Genomic DNA, 19,824 nt, shown 5'->3' on the forward strand with positions numbered 1-19,824 from the left:
ATGTACAGTTTGTACAGTATAAAAACCATTATGCCTATGGAATGTCCTCATTATGATAGGTGCATGAACATATATGTGTGTTATCTATAGTTAATAATAATAACAATTAAAGCTGCAAGCAGCAATGAAAGGGCCCTCGCACCTGGGGCCACCGCCACCCGGAGGCCTTAGGAAAACAGTGAACAGTGGGCGACATGCATGTAAGCGAGTAAATACAGGAGAAATATGGCAGTCATTTCGATGTGCCACATTTCCTGCTACCAACAGGTATAGGCTTTGACTATAACTGAATATTGCTATGTAGATGTCTTCAGGCTAAGACTATTATCAAACTTATGAAGTTTGGAGCAGATCAAACATTGTATGCCTGAGTTACAACAACTTCCTGTTTTGTGGCATTAATCGCATACATTAGCACTCAGCCAAGTGTTGCAAGTGTCTTGCATGTCTCTAACATGTTTGGTACTTTGTGGCATATTTAAATGTGTTCCTGTCATTTCCTTTTGCCAGCAGGTGGCACTATGACTGTAATGACTGTAAAGTTTGGGGCAGATCGGACATTGTATGCCTGAGTTACAACAACTTCCTGTGTCATGGCGAAATTTTGTCAGGCCGCCACGGACATGCCCTTCAGTGAAAACTCAAGATCTTCACAATTTAATGTTGCAAAGGCCTTTAGATTAGACCGATCAAATATGATGCTGATCTGATTAAAGCTCTAGGAGGAGTTCATTAAAGTACAATGTCTGAAATGGCAAAAAGAAGGGAGCTTAATTGAAATTTTGTAGGTGGTGCTATTGAGCCATTTTGCCACACCTAATTCTGAAACCCATATCAGACATACATTTTCACCACTTCTGACATGCATGCAAAGTTTCATGAGTTTTCAAGCATGTTTAGACCCTCAAAAATGCAATCATTGCAGAGAAGAAGAAGAATTGACTGAGCAATTACAATAGGGTCCTCACACCATCGGTGCTCGGGCCCTAATAATAATAATGTGTGCTAATTAAGGTGTTTCTAATTGAAAAAAAATCTAAACAGAAGATCTGTATTACCTGTGACAAGTGTATATTTGCTGTAGGAGACATTTAGTATTTGATGAACAAACAATTTCATTTTAGCTAAATTACGGGAAACACTCCAGAATGCAAAATCTCAGTGCAATGCGTTGCCTTGATTTTTTTCTCAACTCTTACATCAACTAACTCTTTTAACAGTGCAAAACAAACAGCTAAACAGTTTCATTGAGTGAGGAACTTTGGTCAAAAGTTGAGAAAAGCCAAAAAATCTCTTCGCCATATAATGTTAAGTTTTCATTTCACTTTTTTAGATTTCATTTCTTCTTTTTTTACCACAGTTAGTAATTCCTCAGCACATTTGTCTTGCTTGTTTTCTGTCCTTCATAATTTGTAATATTCAGACAGATATTAGAGGCATGGGAACCAACCAACAGAAGGTTATCTTGGAGCAGTTGCACAGTAATGGCTGTTCTGATGATCTGACTGCTGTGACACTAAGGGGACTTCCGCTCTAATCTGAAAGCAACATGAACATACAGCAGTGTGTCAAGCTCACAACCAGGCGAGAGAATGAAAATAGAAAAGAAAAAAAAAGTGTGGTTGTCCATTTCCTGTGAAAAGCTTTTGTCTGCTGATGTTGAGAGTAAGAACTAGGAAGAGAAACTCGATGCTCGCTGTTCAGCCTAGTCACCGGTAGTGCAGAGGAGATCTCTCGTTCTCTCTCTCGGGGTCTCTTTCTTTCTCTCGCTTCGAGTGTAACTTTTTAACGGTTTGTTGCGTGAGCATATGAGGCCATGAGGCGAGCAGCGAAGGGGAAAGGTCAGGAGAGTGCGGGCAGCTCTTTGCTCAGTCCACAGGAGAATGAGAGGCTGGAGGATCTGCTGGGCAGGAGGTGTGTGGTAAGTTCAGGGGCCTTCAATACAGAGACCAGGCTTGAGGTAAATTTACACTTTGTAGAGGGAAGGTAGATAAAAGCACAAGCGTTTTTCTTGATAAAAAAAAAAATCGAGTCACATCTGTGCAAACTGTGGGCCAAAAATTTGATTGGATGCTTTAAAAGCATTTAAAATATACTCTTCAGGCATGACTAGTGTGTTCATTTATTTATGACTATCACTGCGGAAGCTCGTTTTATGAATTGCAAGATGGAAATACAAATATTTTATGCAATATAATTGTTTACAAATATATATACAAAAATATCATAATGTCATAATATTTAAATAATGTATGGTTTTTTTATTGTGAAAATATATGCATTGAGATATTGTGATATTTGTAGATAAGGATTATTGACCATTATTTTTTACTTCTCTTTTTGAGAATCTGTCATCGATTGAACTCTCTTTTTTCAGCATTTTCCTCCTTATTTATCTGAAATGAGAAGTAAAATATTTTCACTGTCACTTTGACCATGTGTGGATGGCCCAAAAAAAAAAAGAAAATTCATACATTTTGTAATATAGTTTAATGAAGTGTCATTGTAACTTAATGGTGTGACTTTCAAAGTTTAAAAATGTTTGTAATTTTAATTTGAAAATCGTAAAATGCTACAAAAGTTACCTTACAATACACAGTGAAAATGCGTAGATTTAACAAAATGTAAAACAGCACATTAAATGTAAATCAATGTAAAAAACAGTGACATACTGTTAAAGTTATGTTTTTGAACGTACAAAATTTCAGTTAAATGACAATTTCAGAACTCACTTTGTGACGCATTACAAATGATTGTACTTTCTTTAAATATTTCAATTTCTTCACATTTTTACTGTAAATTCACAGTAAATTTTAAAGATTTTTTTAGTCATTCATTAAAAAATGAAAGCCACATGTAGCTGTACATCAAAGAAAGCTGTAGGTAAACCAGTAAATCCAAAAGTGTTTCTCACTTCTGCATTGGGTTGTTTTTTTTCTACTTCCTCTGATTATTCCATTATGACACATTCAGGATAGCCTGTTGTGCTGCTGTTGGTGACTTTATAATATCCACATTTATCTAATGTGAGGTTTTACGCATTATATGCATACACATATGCAGTGCATATGCAAATGTATTGCTTTATTGCGTTAAGTTATACATGCTCATCAAAAGACTGTAGTCTGTAGACCCGACAATGCAGGAACTGCCATTTTGTGGGTATTTGGTGCTGCTTGACTGCACAGTGAAAGCTTTTGTGATTAAAGGAAGAGAAGGTGTGAAATTAGCCCTCACTGCAGCTTAAACTGTGATCACTGAGAGGGGGTATGACAGGGGAAGTTGCCTAAAGACATTTCCTGTCACAGAATAATAGACTAGTAAACAGCTACTGTATAATCTGCCACTTTAAGTGTTTCCTCAGTGTGTTCATTAATGGATGTGATTCAAGTACAATCATATATAACAGGCTTTTGTGAAAATGTGATGCTAATTACGGCCCCTTTTTCTTGTTTTGTCTGCAGTCTCTGTCCTCAGCGGTTGTGCAGTTGCTTATGGCTGTTCCGAGTGACCCGAACCGCTGGACACCTCAGCAATCTGGAGTAGTTTGTTTCGTCAAGGACAGTCTTCAGCGCTCCTTTTTCATCCGTCTCTATGACATCAAGGTTTTTGAGATTATTTATTTCTTATTGGCAAACATGGTGTAAACAGTATAACAGTTACACTAAAGAAATGCAGTAAAGGGTTAGTTCACCCAAAAATGAAAATTCTGTCATTTATTACTCACCCTCATGCAGTTCCACACCCGTAAGACCTTCATTAATCTTCGGAACACAAATTAAGATATTTTTAGTTCAAATCCGATGGCTCCGTGAGGCCTTCATAGGGAGTAATGTCACTTCCTCTGTCAAGATCCATAAAGGTACTAAAAACACATCTATATCAGTTCATGTGAGTACAGTGCAGTGGCGAGGCTACAGAAGGGCCAGGGCGGCACTGGCCCACCCAGATTGATGGCTGGCCCACCCAATCAAAGGTGCCAGAATATTTCATTTTATTTCCAGACACTACTTTGGCCTGGAAATAGTCATATCTGTTGTGAAAGCCTATATATAATTTGAAAAATGTATTATTAAAAATACATAATGTGTTTTTATTTTGCGCCGGTAAACTCAGCTTTCCAGAGTCGCGACAGCAGCTGTTTCTATGCGGCGTGCGTCACCGTCCATGACTTGCGCTTATAATAGACTATGTGTGCCGGTTTGTTTCATTTCTACTGTGATTAGCCTATTTATTCTACAGTAACAATTTATTCTATGGTAACATAGTCACCTATGTGTAAAAAAAATTAAAAATTGAAGTGATGACAATGAAATTAAATCGAGCTTTGGTTCAGTATTGTTTCCTAGCTTCCCCCACACCATTAAGACGGTAACTCTCCAAACAAGCAAATGCCCCCCATATTTTTCCTGACGTGATCCGTCAGCTCCAGTCCACTAATTTGGAGCGGTTAAGGCCCGGGTATGCTTCATTTCCCATGTTCCCCTCCGTCTCGCGCACAGTTAAGAGTGCAATTCTTGCCCATAAGCGCGGAAAGACGCGTTCGGCGCATGAACCGTCCATGGTCATAAAAATTAGTCTGCGCAGAGAGTCAAAGCTAGTCCACACTCTAGTAAATATTTCTTGTTTGCGCCGACTGAAAACACATGAGAAACATAATGAGAAACATCATGGGACAGGAGAGACTCGGCATGTGGATTTGGGTAAAAATGTTAGGCTAATCGATTTGATGCCGTGCCCGAACCTCGCGTTAATCCTTTCATTATTATTTTTTCTTATTATCATGCTACTTTTATTATTAAATTAATATTGCAATTCTTTTGGCCAGGTATATCATAGCACATCACCGCATAACCGACGCGCTTCGAGGACAATAAAATATTAGTAAGATAGCTTACTACTCAACAACTTGTTTAACACGAAATACTAATCAGTTCACGAAAAATACTATTCTTTCTCACTATGGGCTACAAGAGAAATAATAAGAAAATAAACTAGATTAATCTGTCATTGTCTCTAAGAGATTTGCGGCGTTATTGCAGCGGCAGATGCATATTGTCCACGTCATTTCCCGTGATAATAAAATTAGGTGAATTTTATATATATATATATATATATATATATATATATATATATATATATATATATATATATATATATATATATATATATATATACACACACATTAGACAAAAAATAGAGGTCCACCCTATTTCATCAAGGTCCACCCACTTTAAGATTTCTGGCCTCGCCACTGGTACAGTGGTTCAATATTAATATTATAAACCGACGAGAATATTTTTGGTGCGGCAAAAAAACTAAATAACGACTTATTTAGTGATGACCGATTTCAAAACACTGCTTCAGGAAGATTCGGAGCATTATGAATCAGTGTATCGAATCATGAATCAGATCGTGGTTCAAACCCGCCAAACGGCTGAAATCACGTGACTTCGGCGCTCCGAACTGCAGATTCGATACACTGATTCATAACGCTCCGATGCTTTCTAAAGTAGGGTAACCAGACGTCCCCGGTTTTTGGTGCTCCGTCCCTGACTGGAGCTGTCCCCGGAAATGTCCCCGTTTTATATCTCGTTCAAAATAATCCGCAAATACATTGCAAAAAACTCTGGCCAGCATACAGCATAGAGGTTTCTTAATTGTGCTGTTAATATATATATATTTTTTCTAAACATATCTCTCTATTAAAATATGTTAAACAGTTCAATGCCACAGCAGTTGTACAGAGACACGCCTCCTGTCACTCACTCAGAGCAGCGGCAGGCCTTGAGACTCTCGTTCAGTCCGGTTGAAGGGTTTTTTTACTATGGAGTCAAATTAATGCCTTAAAGTTTTGCACAAAAATAAAGTTTTGCAAAACACAAAAAAGAATTGAGCTATAAAAAAATGTTTTGCAAACAAAAATAAAGAATTGCAAAGGAAAATAAAATATTGAGCGGAAAAAAAATAAGTTTTGCAAACAAAAATAATAATTTGCAAAATAAAATAAAGTAGTGCAAAAATAAAAATATAATCAATTACAAAAATCAATGACAGCTGTAATTCTATTTTATCTTTGCCACATATTTTTCATGCTCAAACCTACTAAATCATTTGCAACGCTCATTTTATTCTGCGTTTCAGTCAAGCTTGCGCTCACGATACCGGTTTTCTTTTGCGCTGCACTGTTCTGTGCGGATCTCTTTATGGCACTGGTTTGACGTGGGGGTGGAGTCAAGAAACAGGGGCACGCCCCCGCGAAATACATTGGAAGGGAACGTAATCGGCGACAGGTGAAATAATTCTTTGACATGGTGAAAAATAATGCATGGTTTGTTTTTGTTGGTTTGTTTAGCATATGTTGTCACCGATTACGACCCCCTCCAATGCATTTCTTATAGTAATATGACCCGTTGCGCTCTGTCTCACTGCCTGTATCCACTTTTGTGTCCTTAAACATTCGTTTTTTGGGGTCGACTGCTTATAAAAACGTATTTCTGTTTTTTTTTTTTTAGCTTGTTAGCTGTACACCTTGTCACGTAGCAGCTTTTAGGCAATGTTCTGTTTATTGTAATGAGTCAGAAAAGACAAGAAGGCAGCCTCACGCTTTACAAAGTCAATGGAGACGGTTGGATTGTTTTTCCCCCGGTGGGCGTGGTTTTCAGATTATAATAAATGCGCTCTGTCTCTATGCTTGATCTGATCTGGGTAGCGTTTCCCAAAAGCATCGTAAGCCTAAGTTGATCGTAGCTCCATTGGTTTCCAAAAGCTTATGATGCTTTTGGGAAACGCTGCCCTGTTCTGTTGCGATCTGAGTCTCCTGCCGATGACGTGTTTCGCGGGGGCGTGCCCCCGTTTCTTGACTCCACCCCCACGTCAAACCAGTGCCATAAAGAGATCCGCACAGAAAAGTGCAGCGCAAAAGAAAACCGGTATCGTAAGCGCACAGTTGACTGAAACGCAGAATAAAATGAGCGTTACAAATGATTTAGTAGGTTTGAGCATGAAAAATATGTGGCAAAGATAAAATAGGATTACAGCTGTCATTGATTTTTGTAATTGATTATATTTTTATTTTTGCACTACTTTATTTTATTTTGCAATTTATTATTTTTGTTTGCAAAACTTATTTTTTTTCCACTCAATATTTTATTTTCCTTTGCAATTCTTTATTTTTGTTTGCAAAACATTTTTTTTATAGCTCAATTCTTTTTTGTGTTTTACAAAACTTTATTTTTGTGCAAAACTTTAAGGCATTAATTTGACTCCATAGGGTTTTTGTTATGATATAACAACTGATATGACAACCTTAGCACATGTGTCAGCTAAACATTCTTTCAGTGTTTCCCATTAATGACCCTATGCGCCACCATCGTTTCATAATGAACTGAAAATATAAAACATAAATGCTCTCTATACGTTGCATTTTGCCAACGAACTAAACCGTGATATGGCTTTGTGCCTTTATAAAACAGCAAAATACAGTGATTAAGTAGGCTATATATAGTACAGTATGTGCTGCGTGTTTTAAAGAAGTGCGCACTTTGCTCACGAGATCAGCTGGCGATTTGGTGATCAAAATTAAAGCTCAAGGATTTATCTTAGAAATTGGCTACAAACTAGTATTTTAATTTATCAATACGTTGTGTAAAGTACTAGCCTAACCAAAAAAAAGAAAAAAAAAAAAAGGTTTGAACCCTCTTTAATGTCCAGGTACAAGTCAATGCTGTTTCTTTGTTCAGTGTGTACACTGTACATGTGTTGAAGCTCTTAATTTTGAGCTTCCAAAGTGCACCAGATTAATGCATTTAACCTTAAAATGTACAAAATTTTCTTCCGGGGGCGGAAGAGGAGGAGGAGGTACATACAGACCATTTTACAAATTCCAGTGGGAAATAGAAGCCTACATTTTATTAACTTTACACAAGAACACCAAAACAAAAGCTCCTTTTATGTCAGTAAAGCTTTTAACAGAAAATTAAAATTTCATTGGACAAAAGTTGTAATTTCATACAGTATAAACAGCTCGTGGAAATTAAAATATTCAAATCAATAATAAATGTTGCAAATATTATTTGTGTTATTTATCTCATATTTTGTAATGTGATTTTTCAAAATAGTGTAATAGTTTAATAGTTTTTTGTACTTAGGCTAGTTACCATACCAAAAATCCTAATAATAAAATTAAATCATAATATTTATTAATGTAAAATGTGAAACCCACAACAATAAAATAAAAAAATGTAGGCCTATGTACCCGTTTTTTAATTAATAGATCATAACAAATGAGATTTTGGTGGTATTTTGACCACTCACATAGGAAATGTCCCCGGTTTCCATTTCAGAAATCTGGTCGCCTTATTCTAAAGCAGTGTTTTGAAATCGGCCATCACTATATAAGTCGTTATTTTGTTGTTTTTTTGGCGCAACAAAATATTCTCGTCACTTTATAATATTAATATTAAACCACTGTATGCACATGATATGATTTAGAGGTGTTTTAGTACCTTTATGGATCTTTGTCATTGCTCCCTATGAAGGCCTCATGGAGCCATCAGATTTGAACTAAAAATATCTTAATTTGTGTTCCGAAAATTATCGAAGGTCTTACGGGTGTGGAACGGCATGAGGGTAAATAATAAATGACAGAATTTTCATTTTTGGGTGAATTAACCCTTTAAGTCTTACATTTTAGATTTTATAGGTCATTATTATAATCATTAGCACATTTTGCATGTGCACTTGTGAATTAAAATCTCAACAAAGTATTTTAAAAAAACAAAAATATTTCTGCAATTTTTTTTACCCGTGTTTGTCTGGGAGAAAACTGAGATGATCTCAGAACTGTTATTTCCATTCAGGCAGGGAGGCTGGTCTGGGAACAGGAAATCTATAACCAGTTGATGTACCAAAGAGTCAAGCCTTTTTTTCACACTTTCCCTGGAGATGTAAGTATTTCCCTGTTGTATTTACAGCAGTTCATGGCAACCTTGTACGTTATATGCTCACTGTCATTTGCTTGTATTCACAGTATCAAATAGCAATAGTATTTTTGTGTGTGTGTGTGTGTGTATGTGTGTTGAGGAAGTTTTCATTTCTCTTTCCTGTAAAGTTAATTTAGCATGTTTCCAACACTTCCTCATAGCACTGTCTACAACAACACTGTCTGCAGATGCATTCATGCAGGCAAAGTTGCACAGAGTATTTAAATGTGAATCCATGCAGTTGTTGCTGATAAAAACTAGTTGGGCTAATTTGCTGGTTGGGTAATTTACCACTGTAAAAAATACTTCCATTTTATCTCTATTTTAAAATTTAACTGAACTGTCTAATGGAAAATATAAAAAATACAGTCATGTTTTAGGTCATTTAGTATGAGCATCTTAAAAAGTTGAAATAGCAAGAACTTACAGTGTTGTTTGTTGGTGAAGGTAGAACTGATAAACTGTTGAGCATGTCCAAATTTGATCAATGATGGAATGCCCCTGTGGAAGCCATTTGTATAGGATCTGTGTAGGATTGGCCATCCAAACAGTACTTTGAACCATATCTGCCTCTGCTACTGAGCATGCCCAGTAGAGAAGCATTGTAGCTCTGATATATCGGCCACCGCATTCAACTAAAGGCTTTATAGCAGAATTCACAGAGCTTATAGGGGATCTCATCACTAATTATGATCGGATTATTTTACTAGGTGATTTTAATGTCCATGTGTGTTGTCCATCGAAACAACTAACGTCAGAGTTCTTGAACATCATTGACTCTTTCAGTCTAAGACAATGGGTTACACTCCCTACACATACCCAAGGTCACACTCTGGACTTAATTCTGTCTCTTGGCCTGTTGATAACTGACAATGAAGTGATTGAATCTCTCATATCTGATCATTTTCCTATCATATTTAAAATGTCTCTTCCTGCCATCTCCAATAAAGCAGCATCTGACACAAGACAGACCCGTGTTTACTCACCACCGTTCTGCGAGGATTTTACTAAGCTTTATAATGAAGCCAGCATTTCTATGTCACTTGAATCCTCATTAGCTGAACTAGATGCTGAACAACATTATCAAGTTTTAAACACTGTATGGCTGGATGTCTTGAATGTTGCTGCTCCTTTTAAGTCTTTTAAGCCAAAACCTAAATCCGAGCCATGGGTTGATCAAAATATTCGCTCTCTAAGACAATCATGTAGGAAAGCTGAAAGAAAATGGAAAAAGGACAAACTGCAAATTTCATTCGATATTCTTAAAAACTGTTTGACTTTGTATCAGTGTGCTGTTAAGAAAGCCAAGTCTCTCTACTTTTCTAACTTGATTGACAAACACCACCACACTCCTAAAATTCTTTTCTCTGTTATAAATTCAGTGTTAAATCCTCCTGTAAACACTTTTCAAAATCCTACCTCTGCACTCTGTGAAGGTTTCTTAAGACATTTTAGTGACAAAGCGATGAGTCTGAGGGCCCAGATACAAGCAACTGATCGCGAAATCTTGACGCTTGAAAACCCACCTGCCTTTTGGACTACTTTTAATGCTGTCTCTCTACAATCAGTTAAGGAAGTAATTGTAAAACTTAAACCTTCCCTATGTCCCTTTGATACAATACACCCTCGTTATTTGAAGCAATTGATTGACATTATTGGACCGGGACTGGTGTCCCTGTTAAACAAATGTCTGCATTCAGGGTCTGTCCCGGACAGCTTAAAAATGGCCATGGTCACTCCAGTTTTAAAGAAACCTTCACTGGATGCATCTGTCTTAGCCAATTTCCGGCCTATATCTGTTTTACCATTCATTTCTAAGGTGATGGAAAAAATTGTGTTTTTACAGCTCCAATCCTTTTTAGCTAATAATCACATTTATGAGACATTTCAGTCTGGGTTCAAAACAATGCACAGTACCGAAACTGCCCTTGTTAGAGTCCTCAATGACATCCTAATGGCTACTGATTCAGGCGATTCTGTTATTTTAGTTATGCTTGACCTGTCCTCAGCCTTCGATACTGTTGATCACGAGATTCTTGTCTCTCGCCTGGAATCCTGCGTCGGTCTACGGGGGGAGGTCTTAAGTTGGTTTAAATCTTTTTTAACTAATCGAAGCTTCTCAGTTAAAGTCGGTAATTTCACCTCCTCCTTAGGCAATCTAAGCTGCGGTGTTCCTCAGGGTTCTATTTTAGCTCCCACCCTCTTCTCTCTTTATTTACTTCCTTTGGGCTCCATCTTTAGGAAACACGGCGTTTCTTTCCATTGTTACGCAGATGACATGCAAATCTATCTGCCTGTAACAAGAAAAGAAAAATCTGCTCTCCATACTCTATTAGCGTGTCTGGATGATGTTAAATCATGGCTTTCCAATAATTTTCTTTTCCTGAACTCAGATAAAACAGAAGTCATTGTCTTCAGCCCCTCTGACTCCAGAACACAAAATCAAATTGATCTTGAGTCATTAAGTTTGTTTATCTCTCCCCAAGTGAGGAATCTGGGAGTGGTTATTGACAACTGTTTGAAATTTGACAAACAAATAAGTACCGTTGTTGGTTCAAGTTTTTTCTATCTTCGCTCTCTCTCAAAAATTAAATCCTTCCTTTCGGAGGGCTCTTTAGAGACTGCAATCCATGCCGTCATTACATCACGACTGGACTATTGCAATTCCCTGTATTACGGGATCTCAAAGACCCAAATCTCTAGATTACAAGTAGTTCAAAATGCTGCAGCTAGATTTCTGAAGAGGCGTAATAAATTCGATCACATTACGCCCTCCTGAGATCTCTACACTGGTTGCCTACCCAGTTTAGAATTGAATATAAAATCCTACTACTTGTTTATAAATCTTTAAATAATCTAGCTCCCTCCTATCTGACCAATCTTCTTCACCCTTACACTCCTGTGAGAGGACTGAGATCGGAGGGAAAACTACTCTTAAAGATCCCCAGAACCCGTCTAAAGACGAGGGGAAATCGAGCTTTTGAAGTGGCTGGCCCCACGCTCTGGAACAATCTTCCAAACTCTGTCAGAATGGCTTCCAGTTTATCTGAGTTTAAATCATGCCTTAAAACTCATCTTTTCTCTCTCGCATTTGGTATATAATATGTAGGTATTTGAGTGTATTTATGTATGTGTATATGTTTATGCATGTATGTGTATGTCTATATATGTGTATATAATGTGTATTTATGCATGTGTATGTATGCGTATGTATATATCATGTATGTCATACATGTGTGTGTACGTGCATATATCTGTATATATACGTAGGTGTGTATGTATGTGTATATATATATGGATGTGTATATATATGTGTATATGTAGATATGTGTGTATATAGTGTCTATATTTCTCTGCCTTCTGTTTCTTTGTCTTTTAACTGTTTCTTTCATACTTTATGTACACTCCTCTTCTAATTGTTGTACAGCACTTTGGTCGGCCTTTGGCCGTTTTTAAATGTGCTCTAGAAATAAACCGAACTTGAACTTGAACTTGATTGTAGCTGGGAGGAATACCCATAATCCCTTTCACTTGATCTTTAAAGACAGTTTTTATGGAATATTGCAATATTTATTATAAATGATTTATCCGTGCACATTATTATTTTATAAAAACTCATGATCTTTAATCATAACCTCCTCTCCCTCTTGCAATGACATCTCTTCTCTAATGACACGTTTATGAAGAAAACATGTCATTCACATATAGGATCACAGCACAGCTTGTTTGAGAAACCATTTCATTTGAATATATGTCACAATACAGTATGAAAGACTACCGCAACTTCCTTTTCATGCCAACTTTTATGATGTGTATGTCTGTTCAAAGCATGGTGGTTTATGAGGATGTGAACATGATTATTATTTTGAATTATTATTATTTATTCATTTTTTTAATGTTTTACTTTAAAAACTTTATTGTGATGTCACCATTAAAGGTGATTAGTGGACCTTTTGGTCAGGTTTATTCAGTTATTTTTCTTAATATCAACAACTCTTTTTTTTAATGTTCATTCAAATAATTGGGACTCAAGAAGTTTTGACATACACCTATAGTAAAAAAAAAAAAAAAGAAAGAAAAAAAGAAAGATGCCAAACAATTTTGCTTATTATCAGAGATACAAAATATATGAGACAGCTAAAATGTTTACTATTATTATTATTTTTTCTTCAACTTATGTTGAATGAAAAATCAGTTATTACAGCTAATTTCCTTTGTTTAACATTTTAAATGTACATTTATGCATTTGCAAGTTGTCAGGGCTACTTTTCAAAAGTTTGCTAGCTCAGTGCTAATAGTGAGTTAGCGTAATGCTAACAACAATCATAATCAGCCTTAAAGGGTAAGTTCACTCAAAATTGAAAAAAATGTCATTAATTACTCACCCTCATGCCTTTCTACACCTGTAAGACCTTTGCTCATCTTCAGAACACAAATTAAGACATTTTTGATGAAATCCAAGAAATATATGACTAGTCCATAGACAGCAATATAATCAACTCTTTCAAGGCTCAGAAAGATAGCAAAGACATTGTTAAAATCAACGTGACTGCACCGGTTCAACCTTAATTTAGAATACTTTTTGTGTACAAAAACAAAACCATGCGTCGTGCTGCTCACGTGATCAGCTTTGGCCAATACTGAGCCGGCATTCGAACGTAAACACAGAAGCCTTCACTGTGCTTACTGTGTCACCTGCATAAGGATAATGACAGGGAAGAGAAGAAATTGTTGAATAAAATTGTTATTTTTGTTTTGTTTTTGCACACAAAAAGCATTCTCATCACTTCATAAAATTAAGGTTGAACCACTGTAATCATGTCGACTGTTTTAACAATGTCTTTAGTGCCTTTCTGGACCTTGAAAGTGGTGATTATATTGCTGTCTCTGGATGAGTCATATGCCTCTCCTATTTCATCAAAAATATCTTAATTTGAGTCCTGAAGATAAATGAAGGTCTTACAGGTTTGGAACGGCATGAGGGTGAGTAATTAACGACAGAATTTTCATTTTTGGGTGAACTAACCCTAAAGGTGATGATACACGGGGCAACGTTTTGAGCAATGTTGCGGGGCAATGTCACCAAGCGATGATGCTTGGGCACTTTCCCATTGAGAATGGGAAACTAATTTCAATCTAAAGTCTCCAGGAAAAAATATGTTGCTTATTCTCAAGCATCATTGTTCGGTGAGATTGCCTGGCAACATTCCTCAAAAAGTTGCCCCGTGTATCATCACCTTTAATGTAAGCTACAGTTCTAGTAGTGTAATTTTACTTTATTAACTTAACTGACTCACTCCTTAACATTTCATTTTTGACATGGACTTTAATATTTCAAATATAAACTTTGCATCTCTCCACAGGACTGTCAAGTGGGGTTAAACTTTGCAGATGTAACAGAGGCTGAAAATTTCTTTGCTGTAGTGGAGGACAAGATCAGCCAGAGAAATAATCGCTTTGGTATTAAAAATATAGCTATACGTTCTTACAATACAACTTGTTATATTTCATTTCAAATATTTTTCTACCAATTCAACATAAACATAGATTATAAAGACAATCTAATTGAAATGATTTTTATGTTTTCCTCTCATAACATAAAGAGAAAAAGCAGAGAAAAGGATCAGAGTCTAGAGGTAGGAATCACTGTGATTTCTCACAATTACTATATTATTTTATTTCTTTTGAAGTGCAGGTTGTTTGAAGAAAGTGCAAATAAAATAAAAATGCTTTTATATTCTTAGATCGTGGAGCTTTGCCACTGCTTCCTCGACCAAATGGTAAGTGATTTTTTTTCTTGTCCATTGGGATGCTAATGTTATTTGGTTGTATTTTGAATTTTGTGCTTTTTAATTTAATCATTCTGTTATATATATATATATATATCCTGTGCTTTCTCTGCATCACAAGTTAACCAGAGGCATTGAACGTGTTCTGAAAACAATATAAACTTAAATTTTACTGTTCATTGATGTAAAACTGCATGAAATGTACACAATTTAATGGCATCTTGAATCACAGGCTCTGGTACTCCTACCTCTCCTGCCATGCCTCCAGTGGTACCAAGTAATGTCCAGATCCAGAACCAAATTACCCCTTCCAAATCAAAGAAAGAAAAGAAAGAAAAAGACAAGAAAAATAAGAAAAAAACATCCAAACTGTTGAAGGGTGATATTGGAGCACCCAGTGGATTCACGTGAGTGAATAAGTAGACTTGCTTTAACCAAGATAAATGGCTTCTGTAGAGTTTTTTTTTTTTTTTTTTTTTTGGTATGCTTATGTTCTGTTCTGTTATGACTTTAGGCATGTCAGTCATCTAGGCATGGGTTCCAACGATTTGGACCCAGACCTGAAGAAACTTCTGTCCTGCGCTGGGATCAGCGAAGCAGATATGAATGATTCGGAAACCTCTCAACTCATCTATGATGTCATTGAGCGTTCAGGTGGAATGGAGGCTGTTAAAAAGGCTATGAACGAGCAGGGTAAGTCATCAAGATATGCAAACAGCTCACCAACCAAGTTAAAATGTTAGATTTGTTTCATGTTATGCATCTAAGCCAGGGGTGCCCAGTCCTGTTCCTGGAGATCTAACTTCCTGCAAAGTTCAGCTCCAACCCTAATCAAATGAATCTGAACCAGCTAATTAAAATCTTCAGGAACGTGATAATTACGGACAGGTTTGTTGGAGAAGGGTTTGCACTGAACTATGCAGGAAGGTAGATCTCTAGGAACATGATTGTGCACCTCTTTTCTAAGCGTATTGTTTAATATTTGTTTAGATACTCGCCCTCCTGTTCCTAGTGGACATCGGGGTTCTCTTCCTCAAGTGCCATCCGGGTTCTCCTCAGCTCCACCGCCGCTACCTCAAGGTCGTTCGGGGCCTCTACCACCTGTCCCCGGTCAATCCTCTGCTCCACCATCCCATCGAGGTTCCCTTCCACCCACACCTCCAAGAGCACAAACACTTGAGGGCCGCGGTGGTCCTTCGTCTGCCCGATCTGCATCATTAGGGCCCCTGCCACCTGTTCCTGGTGGGCGTACTGGGCCCATGCCTCAACCTCCAGGAGTCCGCAGTGCACCCTTACCGCCTCCACCCGGAGGTCGAAGTGGAGGCGTACCCCCGCCACCACTCCCAGGAGAACGTAGGGAGTCTTTAGCACCCATTCCAGGAAAGAGACCTGGACCACAAATGTCTGAAAGGCGAGGTAGTTTCCTGCCGCCCCAACCTACTGAGGCAGCTCCCCCACTACTACCTCCAGGAATGAGGAGTGCACCCTTACCCCCACCTCCAAGAGACAATAGAGGATATTTGCCACCTCCACCGCAATCTGAAATGCCGCTACCTCCTCCCCCATCTGATTTTTTCCCTCCTCCACCGTGTGAATCATTTCCTCCACCTCCACCTGCAGACTTTGCTGATTCTGTGCCTCCACCTCGTAACTTTACATCCAGCTTTCCTCCCCAAAGCAATTCCTCAGGCTTTGCCCCTCCACCCCCTCCAGTCTCAGCCAAACCCAGTGCAGGAGGTCCACCTCCGCCACCTCCTCCTCCTCCTCCTCCTCCTGCTGTTCCTCCTCCAGCGAGTTTTGGAGGCAACTCCTCACCTACAACTGGTCCACCACCTCCAGCATCCAGCGGTGGGGAAGTAGGTAGAGGAGCATTACTATCCCAGATACAATCCGGAATGAAACTCAAAAAGGTGAGCGTCCACACATCCATTCAAAAGTTTGGGGTTATTAAGATTTTTTTTTTTTTTTTTTCTTTGTAAGAAATTACTTCTATTCAGCAAGGACACTAGACTGGGTAAACCCAGCCTGATCTGCCGGCGATTTTATTTCGCCTGGCAACTCAGTCTGGTAACCCGTACATTCATTTCTACTGCTTCTGTTACACTTTTGCGGGAACCAATCACAGACTGGCTTATCCACCTTGCTTGCTATTGGTGGGTATAACACGATGACGATAGAGAAGCGACGGCAAGCATGACCGTCAATCCAATTCCTTTTAACCTCTCGACGATGCTGAATGACTTCTTTAGTTTAGCAAACAAATCACTCGAGTGGGTGTAAATACCACTCACTTTCATGTTTTTTTTTGCAAAACCTGCAAAAAATCACTCAATGCCATTGCTGCTTCTGCAAACCGCTGATCAATGCTACAAACCAATACAAACTAAACCTGTCTGGAGTTTTCGCGTCTCTCGGCAAAAGTACGTCACCCGGATCGTTGATCTGATTGGTTGAAGGACTATCCAATTGTGTGAATAATGCTCGTTGATCACGCCTCTTGTGCATTAGAAAATACATAGCAAACTCCCCAGACCAATGTTCAATTTTAAATTGAGCTTGGTCTGGTGATACCCAGACAACAAGGACACATTAAATTGTACAAAAGTGATAGTAAAGACAAATAATGTTACAAAAGTATATATTTCAAATAAATACTGTCTTTTGAACTTTATATTGATCAAATAATCCTGAAAAAAATCTATCACAGTTTCCACAAAAATAATGTTTTTAACATTGATAATAATAAGAAATGTTACTTAAACACCAAATCAGCATATTAGAATGATTTCTGAAAGATCATGTGACACTGAAGACTTGAGAAATGATGCTGAAAATTGAGCTTTGCCATCACAGGAATAAATATAATAAAATAATATTTTAAAATATATTAAAATTATATTTTTCACAATATTAAAGTTTTTAACCCTCTGGTGTTCAGTCATTTTAGCCCCCCAAAAAAGGTTTTACATTTTTAAAAATCGCTACTTCAGTGGAATGGAATGAAAAAAAAAAATTTGTAGACTTCGAAAAAGCTAAATGGCCTTAAAAAGCGTCACTCTTCAAAACTTTAAATCAAACAAAAAATCTCTTAACTTTAACAAAAAGTAGTCTTTGAGAATGTCTAAATATATATCCAAATCCACAACCTAATAAAACTGTTTTGTCTTAAAAAGTTTTTTATGTCTTTAAAAAATAGGGAATTTAAAGGCCTCTTTAAATAGAGCTATATAGAATCTAGTGGTCACACTATGGCATTACAGATGTTTTTCTTTCTTTAATTTACTCCCAACAGATGACACTAATTTGCCTCTAATAATCGGTTCTTAAAGGCCTTGTCTCTATTTTAACATAAAGAACAGCTTTAATTGAATTGAATTTTTTCATTTTCAATGGGAATGTTTGCATAAATATTAAAAAGAAAAAAGAAAAACATAAAAAGAAAAACTATTATTAAACAAAATATATTACATTGATTTTACTGAAAACAAAAACAGTAGAAAGTTCAGGTGTTCAGTCACTTTTGACCGTGAACAACACAAATGTGTGTGTGTTTTTTTTGTTTTGTTTTTTATAAATAAACACCGACCACAAAATTTTGAACAGTAATGTAAATATTTTATTTTGCTGAAGCAATAAAGTCAATTTGGTGTTCAAAGCAGGGGACTTCCTTACAAGATCTAAGCACTGATAAGTTTCAAGTAATGTTTGCATATATGTTTAAAGCTTATCACTCTATACAAGCTATACACAAGCTATATCTCTTGTCCAGGTGAGCGCAAGCTCAGAACCCCCTTCACCTGCACCGGATTCAGGAGAGGGAATAGTTGGAGCTCTCATGATGGTGATGCAGAAGAGGAGTAAAGTCATTCATTCATCTGGTAACCACTCAAGATTTTTATTTTATTTTATTTTATATAATAATTATGAAAGGAAAAGTAGTACTTTTATATTAATATTAACACAATATGCTGTGTAAATAATAATGTTCAGACATTAAGTTGGTTTGCTTACGTATGCACTTTTAACCTTTTCTACTTTGTAATATTTTGTAGATGATGATGATGAATTTGATGATGAAGAGGATGATGATGAAGAGTGGGATTAATCCTGTTGTAATTGAAATATTTTCCATACATGTACTCGGGTAGCATTACATGTTTTGGAAGTTAAACAACACTTATCCTATGCTTTTCCTCTAGGGATGCACTGATATTCAAATTCTGGCCAAGTTAAGTGATAATTTTCATGTTATGGTCGATAACCGATGGCTACTATTATTCCCAAATAAAATAAAAATACAACACTGATGACCAAAATCAGTTGATTGAAATGTACCAAGTGATTTTAGGTATCACAACATTATAATATAACGTATGAAAAATGCATATTCATTTTTAAATTTGCTTTGATATCACATTTAACAGTGTTGTTAAAATTATATTATTTTTTAAAAATTTACCTTAAAGGGTTAGTTCACCCAAAAATGAAATTTCTGTCATTAAGTACTCACCCTCATGTCGTCCCAAACCCATAAGACCTTTGATTGTCTTCGGAATACAAATGAAGATATTTTTGATAAAATCCAAGGGTATCTGATCCATACATAGGCAACTAAAAGGTACTTAAGACATTGTTAAAATCTAATGTGAAAAAAATGAGCATGCACAATTAAATATCCAATATCTGCAATGCCAATAATAAAATTGATATGGTACCAATATGTCATGCATACCTAGGGATCTCTCTCCAGTCTCAGGGATTCTCAGTCTCTGTGAGCGTATTTGATTTGTTCTATACAACAGAGCCATGAAAAGGTTATCAAAGAAACCGGAGCAAGTCAATTTGAAATGTAAAGTTGATAGCTTACTGAAATGTAAACGTGCAAGGTTTATGTTGTGTAGGCATTGTCTGTGAATGACACAGCTGGTTATTAAAAGTGTACTATTATATTTTCTGAATGTGTTAATCAGCAAAAGTGTATTTCTATAATCTAATGTTCACCAGTACTGAATGTATTTACCATATGTAAATATACTCAAATGTGAATTGAA

At 36.8% G+C, this 19,824-nt stretch overlaps 1 protein-coding gene across 3 annotated transcripts; it reads left to right on the top strand.

The window, feature by feature from the left end:
• The first annotated feature begins 1,525 nt into the window (after positions 1-1,525).
• Positions 1,526-19,790, top strand: wasa (WASP actin nucleation promoting factor a). Of its 3 annotated transcripts, none has more exons than XM_067395012.1 (11): positions 1,526-1,960; positions 3,465-3,605; positions 8,862-8,948; positions 14,348-14,444; positions 14,588-14,620; positions 14,729-14,764; positions 15,006-15,180; positions 15,288-15,466; positions 15,764-16,683; positions 18,543-18,651; positions 18,826-19,790. In XM_067395012.1, exons 1-11 carry the CDS (start codon positions 1,817-1,819, stop codon positions 18,876-18,878), a joined length of 1,974 nt encoding a protein of 657 aa, XP_067251113.1. In that variant the 5' UTR covers positions 1,526-1,816; the 3' UTR covers positions 18,879-19,790. The 3 variants fall into 3 exon arrangements, with proteins under 3 accessions (XP_067251113.1, XP_067251114.1, XP_067251115.1); XM_067395013.1 differs by having other exon boundaries at positions 1,526-1,921; positions 18,826-19,786; XM_067395014.1 differs by having other exon boundaries at positions 1,816-1,914; positions 18,826-19,787.
• The last annotated feature ends 34 nt before the right edge of the window (positions 19,791-19,824 follow it).

Source organism: Chanodichthys erythropterus, chromosome 9 (genome assembly GCF_024489055.1).
Source record: "Chanodichthys erythropterus isolate Z2021 chromosome 9, ASM2448905v1, whole genome shotgun sequence".
Classification (NCBI taxonomy): domain Eukaryota; kingdom Metazoa; phylum Chordata; class Actinopteri; order Cypriniformes; family Xenocyprididae; genus Chanodichthys; species Chanodichthys erythropterus.

Coding starts and splice junctions, on each gene's coding strand:
- wasa (XM_067395012.1), top strand. CDS start 1,817: ATGAGGCGAGCAGCGAAGGGGAAAGGTCAGGAGAGTGCGGGCAGCTCT. Junction 14,621..14,728: donor AAAAGGATCAGAGTCTAGAG/GTAGGAATCACT, acceptor TTATATTCTTAG/ATCGTGGAGCTTTGCCACTG. Junction 15,181..15,287: donor GGAGCACCCAGTGGATTCAC/GTGAGTGAATAA, acceptor TTATGACTTTAG/GCATGTCAGTCATCTAGGCA.